The following is a 13977-nucleotide window of genomic DNA, read 5'->3' as shown; positions in this document are numbered from 1 at the left end:
TCTGTGTTACTTGAAGAAGATTTGTGCGTTCACTGACTTTGGAGAACAGATGTATGTCCTCTATGTTAAGCACACAGCACCCTCTATCTGTGCTGATCATCTTACTGGAGCCAGCGCATGCTAATCATGCTAATCATGCTAATCCAGATCAGAAAGTACAAGATAACAATTGCCATGTAAACAACACAGTGCTCTACATATTAATTTATTATTGAGGGAAAGAGACACATGTAGAAGAGTAAGACAGATACAATTTCACAAAACCTGTGTAACGTTAGCTGTTTTGCTAAATATAGTGAAAAAAAAACATCTGCCTACAGACTTCAGATACATAAGCTATGATTTTTGGTAACTAGAACAGGTGAAAATAAGCAGCACTGACAAAGAGAGATTTTTTGGGTGGGGGTGTGGATTTGGGGCTTGTGGAGGTGGACTAATGGATGAAAGAGAGAGGGTTGTTCATAAATCTATTCACGGACACCTTTTTAACCTCATGATTTGTCAAATACAGCAGATTTAAATCCTAGCTTCTATCCGTCCGCGTCTGGGTCAAATGGCAGTCTGTTCCTTCTTTGTTCTTATATTCTCTCCCTCATCCCTACTTCCTTTCCTAAGATGGTCTTTGGTGGTTCTTCTTCTTTCTCTTCATCACCAGGGTCACGACCAGAGCCTCAATCTGTGTGTAAAAGGAAAAGTAATGTTTTCAAAAGTAGATATATAAGTTAATATGACCAGAGTTCATTATTCTGTGCTAAAGGCCAATGAATGTGCTCTGAAGTAGCCTGATATGATTCTCTTAATCCCAGGTTTAATCCTTCGGCTGACATCTCGCTGACTCTGATATTCAATTGCTGGTAATGGCAGCTGTCTTTCATGAAGGTGAAAGCTTTGAATTAAGGGTTAGCTACAGTGTACTGTAATCCACCTAATCCTGTCTGAGATGCTCCTGTTCACTCTCAAGAGGGAGTGGGGGTGTTTTTAAAGGGGTTTGAATGACATTATACACCAAATATAGGCTACACTGAAACAGAAGGTGTTTACAGTGCCATAATTAATCCAGTAGGTTTTTTTTTTCAGTTAATGACAATGGAGTGATAAAACAACATCGTAGCTAAAGCAAGGTGTGGAGCAAAAAAACTAAATAAATAGATATGCTCAGTTGAAGACTAGTTTGCTCTTTGCTCAGAAAGTTAACTATCAGAAGATAATTTTACAGACATATAAGAAAGTATAATCATCTTTCCGTCAGTGAAAAGTGTTTAGCCTTAATTGTTGTCAGTTGTGACACAACGTCCAATAACTTTACATTCAGAAATTTGGGGTCGGTAGATTTTAATGTCTCTTCTGCTCAATATTGTGAAATATTATTACAATGTATTTACTATTAATATATTTTAAAATTTAGTTTTAACATAGCCACTAATCCAGTCTTCAGTGTCACATGATCCTTTAGAAATCATTATTAAATGCTGATTTGGTGCTCAAGAAACATTTTGCATTATCGGTGTTCAAAATGGTTTGTTCTGATGAATAAAAAAAAACTGGATTCTTTGAAGAACAGAAGGTTTCAAATGACAGTTATATGAAATAGATAGAAATACATAACTGTCTTTACTATCACTTTCTATTTTATGTGTCCTTGTTAAATAAAACTCTGACTGACAACAAACTTTTGAACAGAAGTGTATTTTAATGGCACTTATTGAGATTTGTGAAAATGGGAAGAGTTTGTTCTATTCATAAGACTTTTGTTTTAAATTATAAAATAAAATATAAAGACATAAATAATACAGTAATGAGACGTGGAGCTGAAACTGTTTGCAGGATTCAGTAAATTATCTTGTAAGAGTAATAGTCCAACGACTCTCATAACATTAATACTTACTCAGGCGGGAATTTCCTCAGTCGGTTCTCCATCTCTGATCTTCTTGCCGAAAACCTGAGACAGAAGAAAGTTCCAGTAGACAATAGTTAAACTAGTGTTGGCTGCCACTATGCCGATCAATATAGGATGCATGGCTGATTTCAGTTGTGGTGGTGTTCTTTCAGAGGCTGATGCTGCACAAACTCCCTCCGACTCTAACTGACTGAGTGACTGGCAGAGGAAGAGCTTTTGTGTGGTCGAGTAAGTGATTTAGATAGATCTGATCCTCTATGAGTCAAATCGGATCTATATTATTAATCTCCTGCTCATCTCTAATCCTTTCTCTGTGCCTGTTGCATTACAAAAGTTATAAGAGGCTAGTTGTCAAGACTTTTTATTCCACAAGTCAGGGTAGGTTTATTACAACATTTTAGACTACCCACAAGCTATTGAACATGCCTAGGAAAATACATAGTTCAGTGAATTAACATGTGTTTACCTTTGTAAAAACATTCCCTAATAGCAGTCACAATGGAACCTGTGGTTTATTTACAATAATAATAATAATAAACTTCTTAATGGAATACTTAATCTAAAGTTAAAATGATCTATATGATCTGAATGATGAAAAAAATTAACTAACATTTACTACTGTTCAAAAGATTGGGTCAGGGTTTTTTTTAATACAGGGATGCATTAAATTGCAATTAAATTTAATTAAAAGTGACAGTGTACATTTTCAGTGAAAAACATTTTATTGTTACAAATGTTTTTCTTTTGAACTAGAATCCTGAAAATAACATAATATTGATGAGATTTTTTTTTTTACTTAAGCACCAAATCAGGGTATTAGAATGATTTCTGAAAGATCACTAAAGACTGGAGTAATTGCTGTTGAAAATTCAGCTTTGTCATCAAAGGAATAAATTGCATTTTAAAATATTTTAAAGCTGCAGTAGGTCACTTTTGACGCTCTAGCGGTTAATAAACAGAACTGCTTGCGTCTTGCGGAAGAGCATCGTAGCCGGAACTACTTCTCTCTGTTTATGTCTATGAAGAATCACAAAGGTACTGGGTTACTCCGCCGCGGTATCCCCGAAGCAATCTAAACTAGTCCGAATATAAACACTTATTATAGGTGCACCCTAGTGATTCAGGACAAGCTAAAAACACAGTTTGGAAATATATTCATGGTGTACTCGCTTATTATATACATTTTTCTACATTTTGAACACAGACAAAGTTACGGACCGCAGCTCTGATTGGTTGTTTCTTACCGGGAGCAGATGACTTTCTGCAAATGGCAATAGGACCACTGGGAGGAGCCAGAGGAGCTTGATTTTTTTCACAGATTATCTGTCTTATATTCTACTGTCAGGAAATAATGACAGGTTTAACAAATATGTAAAAAATATATTTTTACAAAAGTTACATACTGCAGCTTTAACACAGATATTCTATAAAAAAATGTAATAATACTTCATAATATAATTAAATTTTTTACTGTATGTTTAATAAATAAATGCAGCCTTGACGAGCATAAGAGACTAATAGGCTTCAGCTTTTGAAGTGTAACACGAATAACATGTTTTTCAAAACCTTTGTAGAAAAAATAGATATATAAATAAAAAAATGTAATGTTACCTGAAAGTAAACCAGATCCTGAAGAGTTGGAGCATGGAATATTTGCGCAGGTCAGATTTTTCAAATGGCAAGATCTCCCTCCACCCCACCGACAAGTTTTAATATTATTAAATAACTAAATAAAAATATAAGGCATGAAAGAAGATCCTACTCTAACCTTCCTACACGAATATATATGCAATGTTGGCTAAGCAGGGTTGTCTTTTTTGGCTTCATCGTCCGTCTTCTTGTGAAAGGCTTCTGTCAGAAGGAAGATCCAGTATGCAATGGTGATGGAGGTATTTATTGTGACAATACCAATCATGAAGGGGTGTAGCATGTTTGCAAGTTTTTTTTTCCTGACTGCCGTCTACAGAGTTCATGTGATTTGTGTTACTTTTAGCCTTTTTCAGCAGTTTGGTCCAGCCTTTTCTTAATTATATGGTTGTCTCTCCTCCCTCCCAAACTCAAATAAGGCTTAAAAATCCTCTGAGCCTTTGCTGAGCACGACATTCCAGGTTTGTCACCCTCCAGCCACACAGTCATCAGTAAATTAGAAGTGCACGTGTACTTTTATCAGCCAAATTTGTTTAAGGTTGCCAATTTATTGTATCATACAGATAACAAATGCATTATAGATACACAAGATTAATCAGTGTGCAATGCTTCTAATTTCTGTTTGTTAACAGCAATCTTTCTGCTATACTAACTAGGGATGACCACTTAATTATTACAGCATTTGGGTTTTAATTACATTTGTGCTTCTTTAAAGATGAATCTTACTGAATGAGATATACTGCTGTGTGGATTAGTTAAGCAGAACATACTGTTATAGACTACTGCTCTTAGCTCTGCTAATCACCTCTGCTCATGCATGGAGGATTTAACATTAGTCACACAGACTTTACTGAAGATCACAAACATCTCAAATATTCATGACACAAAACGTTAGAGCTTACAGGCAGAATAAATCATAAACATATGGTCACATAAATGCTTTTATGATGTAAATGTCTTGTTGTCAAAAGAGGAATTTTTGCTTTATCTGCAAAACAGTTTTTATTAAATATTCAAGCATTCAAACTTTAACTTGAGTTTGAAATAAGGATAGCTTGTGTAACATTAACATGTTTTAGGAAATGTGTTTCTCTAAGCGCTTGTTAGATTTGGTGATAAAGAATAGCATTTCAGTAGCCAGGTCTGAAGCAAATAATCCGCATCCACCAGCAGCAGAAATCCCAACGGTTGACCCATGAGTTCTTTGTGTGGCTGAGAGCAGAAGCCTCTCTGTTCTGCCATAGTCCATAGATTGAACTCTGCAAGATGGTCCTCTCATCTGTGCTGCCAGTAAAACCACAACAAACGTCCCAGAAAGAGCCTTGTCTATGTACCACATGCTGAAGCACCAAAGAGTGCCATCATGCCTAGGGTTGTAACAATATACTGGTATGACGATATACCATGATATAAACATTTACGATTATCATACCGTGTACATTTGCTTATCTACGGTATTGGGAGAAAATAACAGACACAGAATGTCACCTGCGCCTAGGCAACACCTTACCACTTAACTGTTCTCTTGCTCCACCCACACGTACAGCGGAGACAACATCAGAGACAGAGGCCGTTATCTCTAATCTCTATCCCAGGTCGAAATATGAGTTCAAACTGGCACTAGTATGGGATTAATTTTTATATAGAATAGACGAATGCTTATTTGTCATCGAGGGTAGACACAGTTTACAAAAACTGTGGCCGGAAAGCGGCTGCAAAATGAGGAAACGCATCGAACATGTTTACTTATTCAGAATATCATCCCTCCGTACAGATACAGCCATGTCCCATTTATAACTTAAGGTTTAAGCATTATTATTTCTGAGATGCAGAGTGAATCCCAGGATCCAGTCATGACAATGAATTTACAGTATAGCTACAATACAGATGTCTCATAAATGTGTGATTTGATGGATTGATGAATGAATAAATCAAAAACTAAGCTGTAAAGTAATAACAAAAGCACTGCTATATAAAATATAGGCTAATCTGTTTGTTGTGTTGTGTACTACATTCCCAAGTATGCGCCGGCGTGGCTTAAAGTGGCATGTTTAACAGTGCTGCTGTCTCACTGAGGACATGAACACAAAACACTGACAGAACAATTAATAATCATTTCATCATTTTATTTGAGAAAACCACTGTCAAAAACAAATACACTCAAAGCTCTTCACTACAACCCGTTAAAATAAAAGTCAGCTTTTTAACTGGAAGAAATTGACAGAAATGACGATTGTAGTATAATGTAGACTACTTCTAAAATAATAATAATAATAATAATTTACATAAACATTTTTAAGGAATATATATATTTTCCCCCTCATTTTAATTTAGTAAATCTCAGTTGTGCAGGCCTCTGTGAAAAAATAAAAGAGTAAAGGTTTTAAAATATTAATTAAATTGTTACATTTTTATGCAGTACATTTGTATTAAATCATAAAAGTACAGAATCTATATACAGAAACCAGAATTTATTAATTTGTATGCATAATCAATTATAAATTTAAGTTAACTAATAATTAACTAAAACTAATAATCAGTGATTACATTTTCTTGTTTTTGATTAATGAAATTTGAATAAACACATGATTTCAATCATTTGTTCAACCAAAAAAAAAAAAAAAAAAAAAATCCAATTGTTTAATATCGTGAAACTGTATAACCGTGATATTTTCTAAAATGATTATCATACTGTGAAAATCTCATACCGTTACATTCCTAATCATGACATGATTGTGATTTCAGGAACGTCTACAGACGTCTTAGAACTGCATAGCAAACATATACAGAAATTACTGTTTACCGTTCTCGTGCTCCGGTAAATCAGGAAAAAATGCCTTCGATATCTTATTCGTTTGTGAATTTCAGCTCGCCTGTCTAGTATGTGACGTTATGAATTTCGTCTTTTCGCCACCTAATTTTGGATGCAAGTAAATATTTAATCTCCGCAGCATTTCTCGTCTCCCCTTGCATGTTTTCAATAAGAAACGTGGCATTTTGTGCAACGTGCAGTAATAAACACTCTACACAGTGGAATGTATTGTTTTTGTGATTTAGGACAGCGGCACAACTAAAACGTTCCAACGATGTGCATAAACTTGGAGCGCCACTTCCGGTCTCCTGTGTTCTTATCAAAATAAAAGTTTGTTTTAGAACAATGGATAAGGAAATAGAAATATAATAGAATTTTATGAATTTACTGTTTTGATTTACCTAGTATCTCTTCACTTATCTCTTTCTTTTTTTGTATAAAGTAAATAAGGTTGCATTATAAAATAAACTAGAAGTAGAATTTGAGTAATAGTACTTTACTACTATACTTTATAATTTGTTTTACTTGAGTTCTGTTAAAACCAAAACCGAATTCGTGTTCTATTACTCAATTACATTTAAATGGGGATTACTTTCTGTTGTTTTTAACGGTCAACTTAAAAAGCTAAGAAAATGATTTTTTTTTTTTTTTTATATACCTTAGAACACTTCAGTATGGATTACATTTGTGATCTTTTATGCAAGTATTAATTTATTTATGGCACTTTTTAAACTTTTAATTATTTAATTTAAACTTTCCGTAACATATAGTTAGCCCTTTTTAACCAATTGCCCAATATTATTTTTTTCCCCGTATATAAAAATAAATAAGTTCAAATTTACCTTTTCACTTTTAAAAACAGCAACGTTTTGTCTTTTTTCAAATTTCGTGACGTCAGCGTTCAACTCAGTCCCATGATCCCTTGCGGTGCCATCGATAACAACAGCTTCGATTTGCTAACAACATCGCGCAGCGTATCTTATATCCATTATCAAATATATTCGCATTTTTTTCAAGGTTGACACTCAGTGCGTTTGGTTTGGATAAGGTTCTGCTGATCAGATTATAAATTCACCGAATATCATAGTCAAGGTAGGTCCAATGACTTGGGTCAGATTAGCCTGACTAGCTGCTCAGTAATCCATTGTGAAACACCAAGATGCTAATAATCAGTGCAGGACAATACTACATCTTCTGTTATTTTATCAATGTATACATTTAGATGGTCTTGGGTCAGCTGATATATAACGCTGACATATTTTTTCCCCACAAATGAACACAGACGTTGATAGTTAGCCGTGTTGACAAATGAATCTAGTATCTCTTCATTCAGGACTGAGAGCAGCTGTGGGGTAATTACTTTCTGACTTTATATTGATATTTTGTCTTTGCTTTTCCTGTTATTAAAAAAGCATTAAATTTATTTTATCCGTAATAAAAATGTCATTGTTGGCTTAGGCCACGAAACGATTGCATTTAAGACTATGTGTCTTTAATTAAAATGTCATGAACTGGGAATCGCAGTCCAGCATATTCTTGTCTCTCTATGCTCCTATTGTCTGGAAGCTGACGATTGAGCAGCTGTTCTCTAACACCTGTTAAAGGGGTACTGAACAGATGGCATCGGCTGACGAGGCTTGTAGCCTTCTGCCTAGTCAACCAGACATCAGATGAACGCCACCTAAAAGTCTAGACCTTTAACATTGTTGTGACCTTCCCTTAAAATTATGTTTCTCCCATATATTTTTTTTAAAAATGGTTTTATGTTATTTCCATGAATGCACTTTAGGCACCGTGCCCCTGGATCTCCACATTCCCAGATTTCTGAATGACATCCATGGATCAGGACTATGAGCGCAGGTTACTGCGTCAGATCAACATCCAGAATGACAACACCAGTCCCATGGTAAGTCTGTGATCTTGAATATTGCAGACTTGAAATTGGATTATTTTGATGTTCTATTTTTTTCTGTGCTGTTTGAATGTTTTTAAAATGATCAATTTCAGACCTTTTAGTTTTGATCTGATTGCTTTTTTTATTTTTGTATACAGAAAGTAAGAGATGTGATCTGTCATCTGACTCCCACCCCTGAGTCACCGCTATCATCACCAAGCAAGCATGGAGACCGATTCATACCGTCTCGAGCTGGAGCTAACTGGAGCATCAACTTCCACAGAATAAATGTGGGTGATGCATAAAAAGAAAAATATTATAAATACTAGTAATGGAGCTTCCAATTAGCTTCCATTTGATTTGAATCAAAATAATGGTAAGTGTCAAGTTCAAATTTCTTTACTCTATTTACAGGAAAATGAAAAGTCACCAAGTCAGAATAAAAAAACCAAAGACGCAACATCAGATACTGGCAAAGGTGAGCGAGAAGAGGATTGCGTTGATTTTTTCCTCCGTAGTCTGTTTTAATAAAGCATTGGTGTTGTTGGTGTTATCTTTTTATATATAGAGAGAGACAGACTATGCTTTAAATGAACCTCACTCTTGATGGATCACGTTCTCAAATATGATACTCCACCCTCTTGTGTTTTGTAACTCGAGTAAATTCTGTCGTTTGTTTGACAGCGGACGGCTTGGCGTATTCTGCCCTTCTGAAGAATGAGTTGCTTGGTGCCGGGATTGAGAAGGTCCTGGATCCTCAAACAGAAGATAGAAGACTACAGCCCTCCACACCCGAGAGGAGGAGCCTCTTTAGTGTAAGTCTCTCTTATCGGCTGATCTGTTCATTTGATGCTACATGAATGTTTTGATCGGTAATTTCAGCGCCTACTTTGTGTTTGTGTGTACAGTATTCACTCAGTGCCAAAAGATCCACACCCGACGATAACAGTGTTTCCCCGTACTCCCTCTCCCCTGTTAGCAGCAAAAGGTAAGCTGAGGCTTCTTCTGAAACGTGATTAGTAAAAATGCATTGATTTAATTGCATGCGTTGTTTTTGTTTATAGTCAGAAGCTTCTGCGGTCACCAAGAAAACCCACACGCAAAATTTCCAAGATTCCTTTTAAGGTGCTAGATGCACCGGAGCTACAAGATGATTTCTACCTCAACTTAGTGGACTGGTCCTCTTTAAATGTTCTCAGTGTTGGACTGGGGACTTGTGTTTATCTTTGGAGTGCCTGCACCAGTCAGGTATGCATGAGACACACTGGCTGTTTAAGCAAATTTAGGGTCATTTAATACCCAGTGAACAGTTGAACTAAGTTGTGTGTATTTTCTGTGCTTTGTCCACAGGTGACGCGACTATGTGACCTATCAGTGGAGGGTGATTCAGTTACGTCTGTGGGCTGGTCGGAGAGGGTGAGTTAACCTTTATGACTTGGACTATCGGAAGTTGCTTTCTGGGTTTTGTAGTCTGACCGTTATTCTGTCATAGGGCAATCTTGTCGCTGTGGGTACACACAAAGGCTTTGTACAAATTTGGGATGCTACTGCCGGCAAAAAGTTGTTTGCCTTGGAGGGACACACAGCAAGAGTTGGTGAGAATTTTTTAAAAATCCTTATGGAAAATTAGGATTGGATTTCTGTAACTAGAAAATTATAGAAAAATCATTGAAATTCATTGGTCAAGGTGTAAAAGTTTGTAATATTTTATTCAGCAAGTATGAATTAACTAAAATTGACATTAAAGACCTTGCTAAAAAGTTCTGTTCTTTTCATAATTTTGTTTCAGTGGGGGGAAAAAATGTATCATGTTTTCCACAAAAATAATAAGCAGCGCAACTGCTTGTCCCCAAACATTTGAAATGTAGGACATATGATTGCTCTCAAGCTTCTTGTTGGACTGCTTTAATGTTTTAGTTTACTTTCTCATGTGCTTCACATTCTAGTGAAATGTGTAATGTAAACCTGTTATGAAAACTCAGGTGCACTGGCCTGGAATGCAGATCAGCTGTCATCAGGCAGCCGGGACCGGATGATACTTCAGAGAGATATCAGGACGCCCCCTCTGCAGTCAGAGCGCAGGCTGCAGGGCCATAGACAAGAGGTCTGCGGACTCAAGTGGAGCACTGACCATCAGCTGCTGGCCTCCGGAGGAAATGACAACAAGGTGATCTGACTGCTCTCTCTCTCTATCTCTCTCTCTCGCTCTATTATATGTATGTATGTAGAAGTAGATATAGATATAGATATAATTGGAATGTACAAAATATTCAAATATATTAGCACAAAAAAGGTTTTTAGGAAAAAAGCATTCTCTAAAAGCATTCCTGTGTTTGATCCATGCAGCTGTTGGTGTGGAATCACTCTAGTGTGTTACCGATGCAGCAGTACACAGAACACCTGGCCGCAGTGAAGGCCATTGCCTGGTCTCCTCACCAACATGGACTGCTGGCCTCCGGAGGGGGGACGGCAGACCGCTGCATCCGCTTCTGGAACACTCTGACAGCGCAGCCACTGCAGTGTATCGACACAGGCTCACAAGTCTGCAACCTGGCCTGGTCCAAACACACCAATGAACTGGTATGTTAATTCAATTCAACTAACCAAATGGTCAGTGTTGATGTTTGTTGTTGGTTATAACCGGCATTAATGCTGTAGAATAAGAGAAACAGTCATGATGGTGTCTTGTTGCATGTTCCATTGTCTCCAGGTCAGCACACACGGTTACTCTCAGAATCAGATCCTCGTGTGGAAATACCCCTCGCTCACTCAAGTTGCCAAATTGACCGGCCACTCGTACAGGGTGCTCTATCTGGTTAGTACTTCTGCTGTTTTATTTTAACAGTTGACACACTTTTTGTAAATAAGTATTTTCAAATGCTGTTTAGTGATAATATCCCTTTATCTTGAAGGCAATGTCTCCAGATGGAGAAGCAATAGTGACTGGCGCAGGCGATGAAACTCTGCGTTTTTGGAATGTATTTAGTAAAACACGATCAACAAAGGTAAGATACTTTTTTTTTGTTTTCCGTGTTTTCCGGACTATGTCACACTTTTTTTTTCATAGTTTTGCTGGGCCTGCGTCTTATAGTCAGGTGCGACTTTAATTTGACGTGAACCGAGAAATGAACTAAGAGACATGAACCAAGAGAAAACATTACCATCTCCAGCCTTGAGAGGGTGCTCTATGCTGCTCAGTGCTCCTGTAGTCTACATTGAAATCATAGAGCGCCCTCTCGTGGCTGTAGATGGTAATGTTTTCTCTTGGTTCTAAATAAATGCGACTTGTAGTCCAGTGCGACTTATGTTTTTTCCTCATGACGTATTTTTGGACTGATGCGACTAATACTCAGGTGCGACTTCTAGTCCGAAAAATACGGTACATTTTTGTGAAACTCTGGCTGTTCTCAAGTTCATATCCTCAGTTTAATTCTTGTTTTTTGTGTCTTTCAGGAATCTGTGTCAGTTTTAAACCTGTTCACCAGAATACGATAACTGGGCTTGTAAAGCAGATCGAGTCTTTATAACATATCTATGTCATCAATCACACGCAGTGGACTGAGATCTACACTGAAAGATCTACGGGTCTCACCCACAACACTTTTTTCCCCTTCCCTGACATTTAATTTTAAGTTAAAATGTTATGTTTACTTTTATGTGTTCGGTTCATGATTTTATGTGATTGTTTTTGGTTACAGAGAAGTGTCTATGATGAATGACATGTTATCCAAGCCTTAAGCCAGAAACAATGCCATTGAATCAGGGTGTGAAGAAATATTTAGCCATTGTGACACAGCTGCCTCTGGAATCATTTGTGATCATTCTGTTGAGTGATCTTTTGATTGTGAGAGTGAAAAAAATGCATATGGAAGACAATTCAGTTTTTAACTTAAGTTGCTTAAAAGTAATACTGAGTATTATAAAACACCCTGAAAAAAAAAACATGCCTTTTTGTCATTTGTTGTATAATTTGAGTATAATAAGCATATATAATATAATTAATGTTATTTTCATGGTTTGAATCCGTAAACATGGAAAGTATTTCTCATACACTAGAAAAGTTTCCTAAACTGGGCTAGTGGAGTTGATGAAAAGCAAATAATGAAATCATGAAAACGTAAAAAACAATAATAATAAAAAGTGATTCGGCTGACAAAAACGTTTGGAAATCTCTGTACTAGAAGGTTGTTAGATGCACAGCGGGTTAGAAATTCCTTCTATATATCAAGTCCTGATAATTGTTTTGCTGCCTTTTATTTGTTTTGAAGGATTTATCTGTCTTAAAACAGTTTGTAACAGAATTATTGGAGTATTAAAGCAATGGCATTTTTATGTCAGACAGAAATGACTAAAACACATTACTCTCACATAACAAACTGACGTAGTACATACTTTATGTTCAGCAACAATGAATTAAATTATAGATTAAACTGACATTCATCAACGATGGATCGAATTTATCAAAAGTTATAGTAAGACTTTTACACAGATACAAAAAAAAAAAGATCAAATAAATACAACCTTTAGTGAGTGAGATGCCTTTCAAAAACATGACCGCAGATTTTTCAACGATAGTCTGTTAGTTTCTTAATTAGCTTTAAAACCGCCCGACATTTTACAGTTCACAGTTTAATTGTGTTAACATATCAATGTTTGGTCTAACCCAGTAGAAGTACCACCACTGTTACCATTCATAAGAGAATTACATAAACATAACATAAGTTCCCACAAGAGGGTATCGAGGATAAAAACACAAACCCACACTGGTAACAGCACAAGCATTCAGCATCTTATTAACTTCTACCTTCAGTAGTGAGATTCAGGACACCACAAGACAAAAGACATACAACTGCTCCTTTATTACCAGACCTTTATTCAGGTGTCTATTAAATTATTTGAGAAATCCAGAAAAGGTGCATAAAATATTACTTGAACAGGATGTATCCTCAAGAACAAACTCAATATGTTGCAGAAAAGTAAATACCTACTCAGGTTAATTTGAGTGTAAAGTAAGAGTAAATTGAAGAAAGTATGTACAGATAAAGTTGCCCAACATAAACTTTGATCTCAAATGCAAAACTAATTCAGGATTCCTTTGTTACCACTGTTGGAAAGTCCATCCCTCTCTCTGCATCTCTGACACGGCAAACTGACCAGGCTGCTCCCACCTACACAGACAAAACCAAACAGTACGTTCATTTGATTAAAATCATAGTTTGAACAGTTTGGGATCAAAATTAATGCTTTAGCTATTAGTTACAAAATATTCTAACTTTATCTCATTTCTGAAGTTTGCATCATTGATTCTGTTTAATACTGTGAAGCTGGTTAAAAGCAATCCCTACAAGTATGAAGCACTATAAAAACAATGGTGATCTGATGATTCCACAAAGAGCCCATGTTGGAAACATTTGAGAGCATGTCATGTCTTACCAGTGTGTGATGGTAGTAGTCTTCACTTGTTCTGTGTAAAGACGGCCTTTTGAGCACCTCTGTGTGAGCTCACAGGCCATACACACACACACACACACACACATATATATATATATATATATATATATATATATAGACTGAGTAATAAGCAATAATCAATTCACTTACATGATTATTTATAGAATGGGTTTTGATAATCTACATTATAATGTAAAAATATACTGAGATCCAAAATGTCATGCTCTACATTCAAAGCTGCAATCTTCTCCTCTAACGCCACCTGCTGTCTAGAGG

At 36.3% G+C, this 13977-nt stretch overlaps 1 protein-coding gene and 1 long non-coding RNA gene across 3 annotated transcripts; one reads left to right on the top strand and one right to left on the bottom strand.

Moving 5' to 3' along the window:
- Positions 1-189: 189 nt before the first annotated feature.
- On the bottom strand, positions 190-2129 carry LOC128018060 (uncharacterized). The gene is made up of 2 exons (XR_008184715.1): positions 1886-2129; positions 190-676 (listed from the first exon to the last, which is right to left on the bottom strand). It is a non-coding gene; the product is annotated as an uncharacterized LOC128018060 (long non-coding RNA).
- A 5120-nt stretch (positions 2130-7249) lies between these two features.
- Positions 7250-12813, top strand: LOC128018750 (fizzy-related protein homolog). Of its 2 annotated transcripts, XM_052604482.1 has the most exons (15): positions 7250-7448; positions 7639-7708; positions 8146-8262; positions 8409-8540; positions 8665-8728; positions 8935-9065; positions 9159-9238; positions 9315-9498; positions 9601-9666; positions 9743-9845; positions 10233-10417; positions 10597-10830; positions 10961-11065; positions 11163-11255; positions 11704-12813. In XM_052604482.1, the coding sequence occupies exons 3-15, from the start codon at positions 8185-8187 to the stop codon at positions 11743-11745; spliced, it is 1497 nt and encodes a 498-aa protein (XP_052460442.1). In that variant the 5' UTR covers positions 7250-7448; positions 7639-7708; positions 8146-8184; the 3' UTR covers positions 11746-12813. The 2 variants fall into 2 exon arrangements, with proteins under 2 accessions (XP_052460442.1, XP_052460443.1); XM_052604483.1 differs by lacking the exon at positions 7639-7708.
- Positions 12814-13977: the final 1164 nt, after the last annotated feature.

This window comes from Carassius gibelio, chromosome A8, assembly GCF_023724105.1.
Source record: "Carassius gibelio isolate Cgi1373 ecotype wild population from Czech Republic chromosome A8, carGib1.2-hapl.c, whole genome shotgun sequence".
Classification (NCBI taxonomy): domain Eukaryota; kingdom Metazoa; phylum Chordata; class Actinopteri; order Cypriniformes; family Cyprinidae; genus Carassius; species Carassius gibelio.
The sequence above is the reverse complement of the archived record's forward strand: the minus strand, read 5'-3'. Positions and strand labels throughout refer to the sequence as shown.

What these genes read in the sequence shown, in the direction of transcription:
- LOC128018750 (XM_052604483.1), top strand. Translation starts at nt 8,185, where the DNA reads ATGACATCCATGGATCAGGACTATGAGCGCAGGTTACTGCGTCAGATC. An exon ending in GGAGTGCCTGCACCAGTCAG is followed by an intron (nt 9,499 to 9,600) that starts GTATGCATGAGA and finishes CTTTGTCCACAG; the next exon opens with GTGACGCGACTATGTGACCT. An exon ending in CGTACAGGGTGCTCTATCTG is followed by an intron (nt 11,066 to 11,162) that starts GTTAGTACTTCT and finishes TTTATCTTGAAG; the next exon opens with GCAATGTCTCCAGATGGAGA.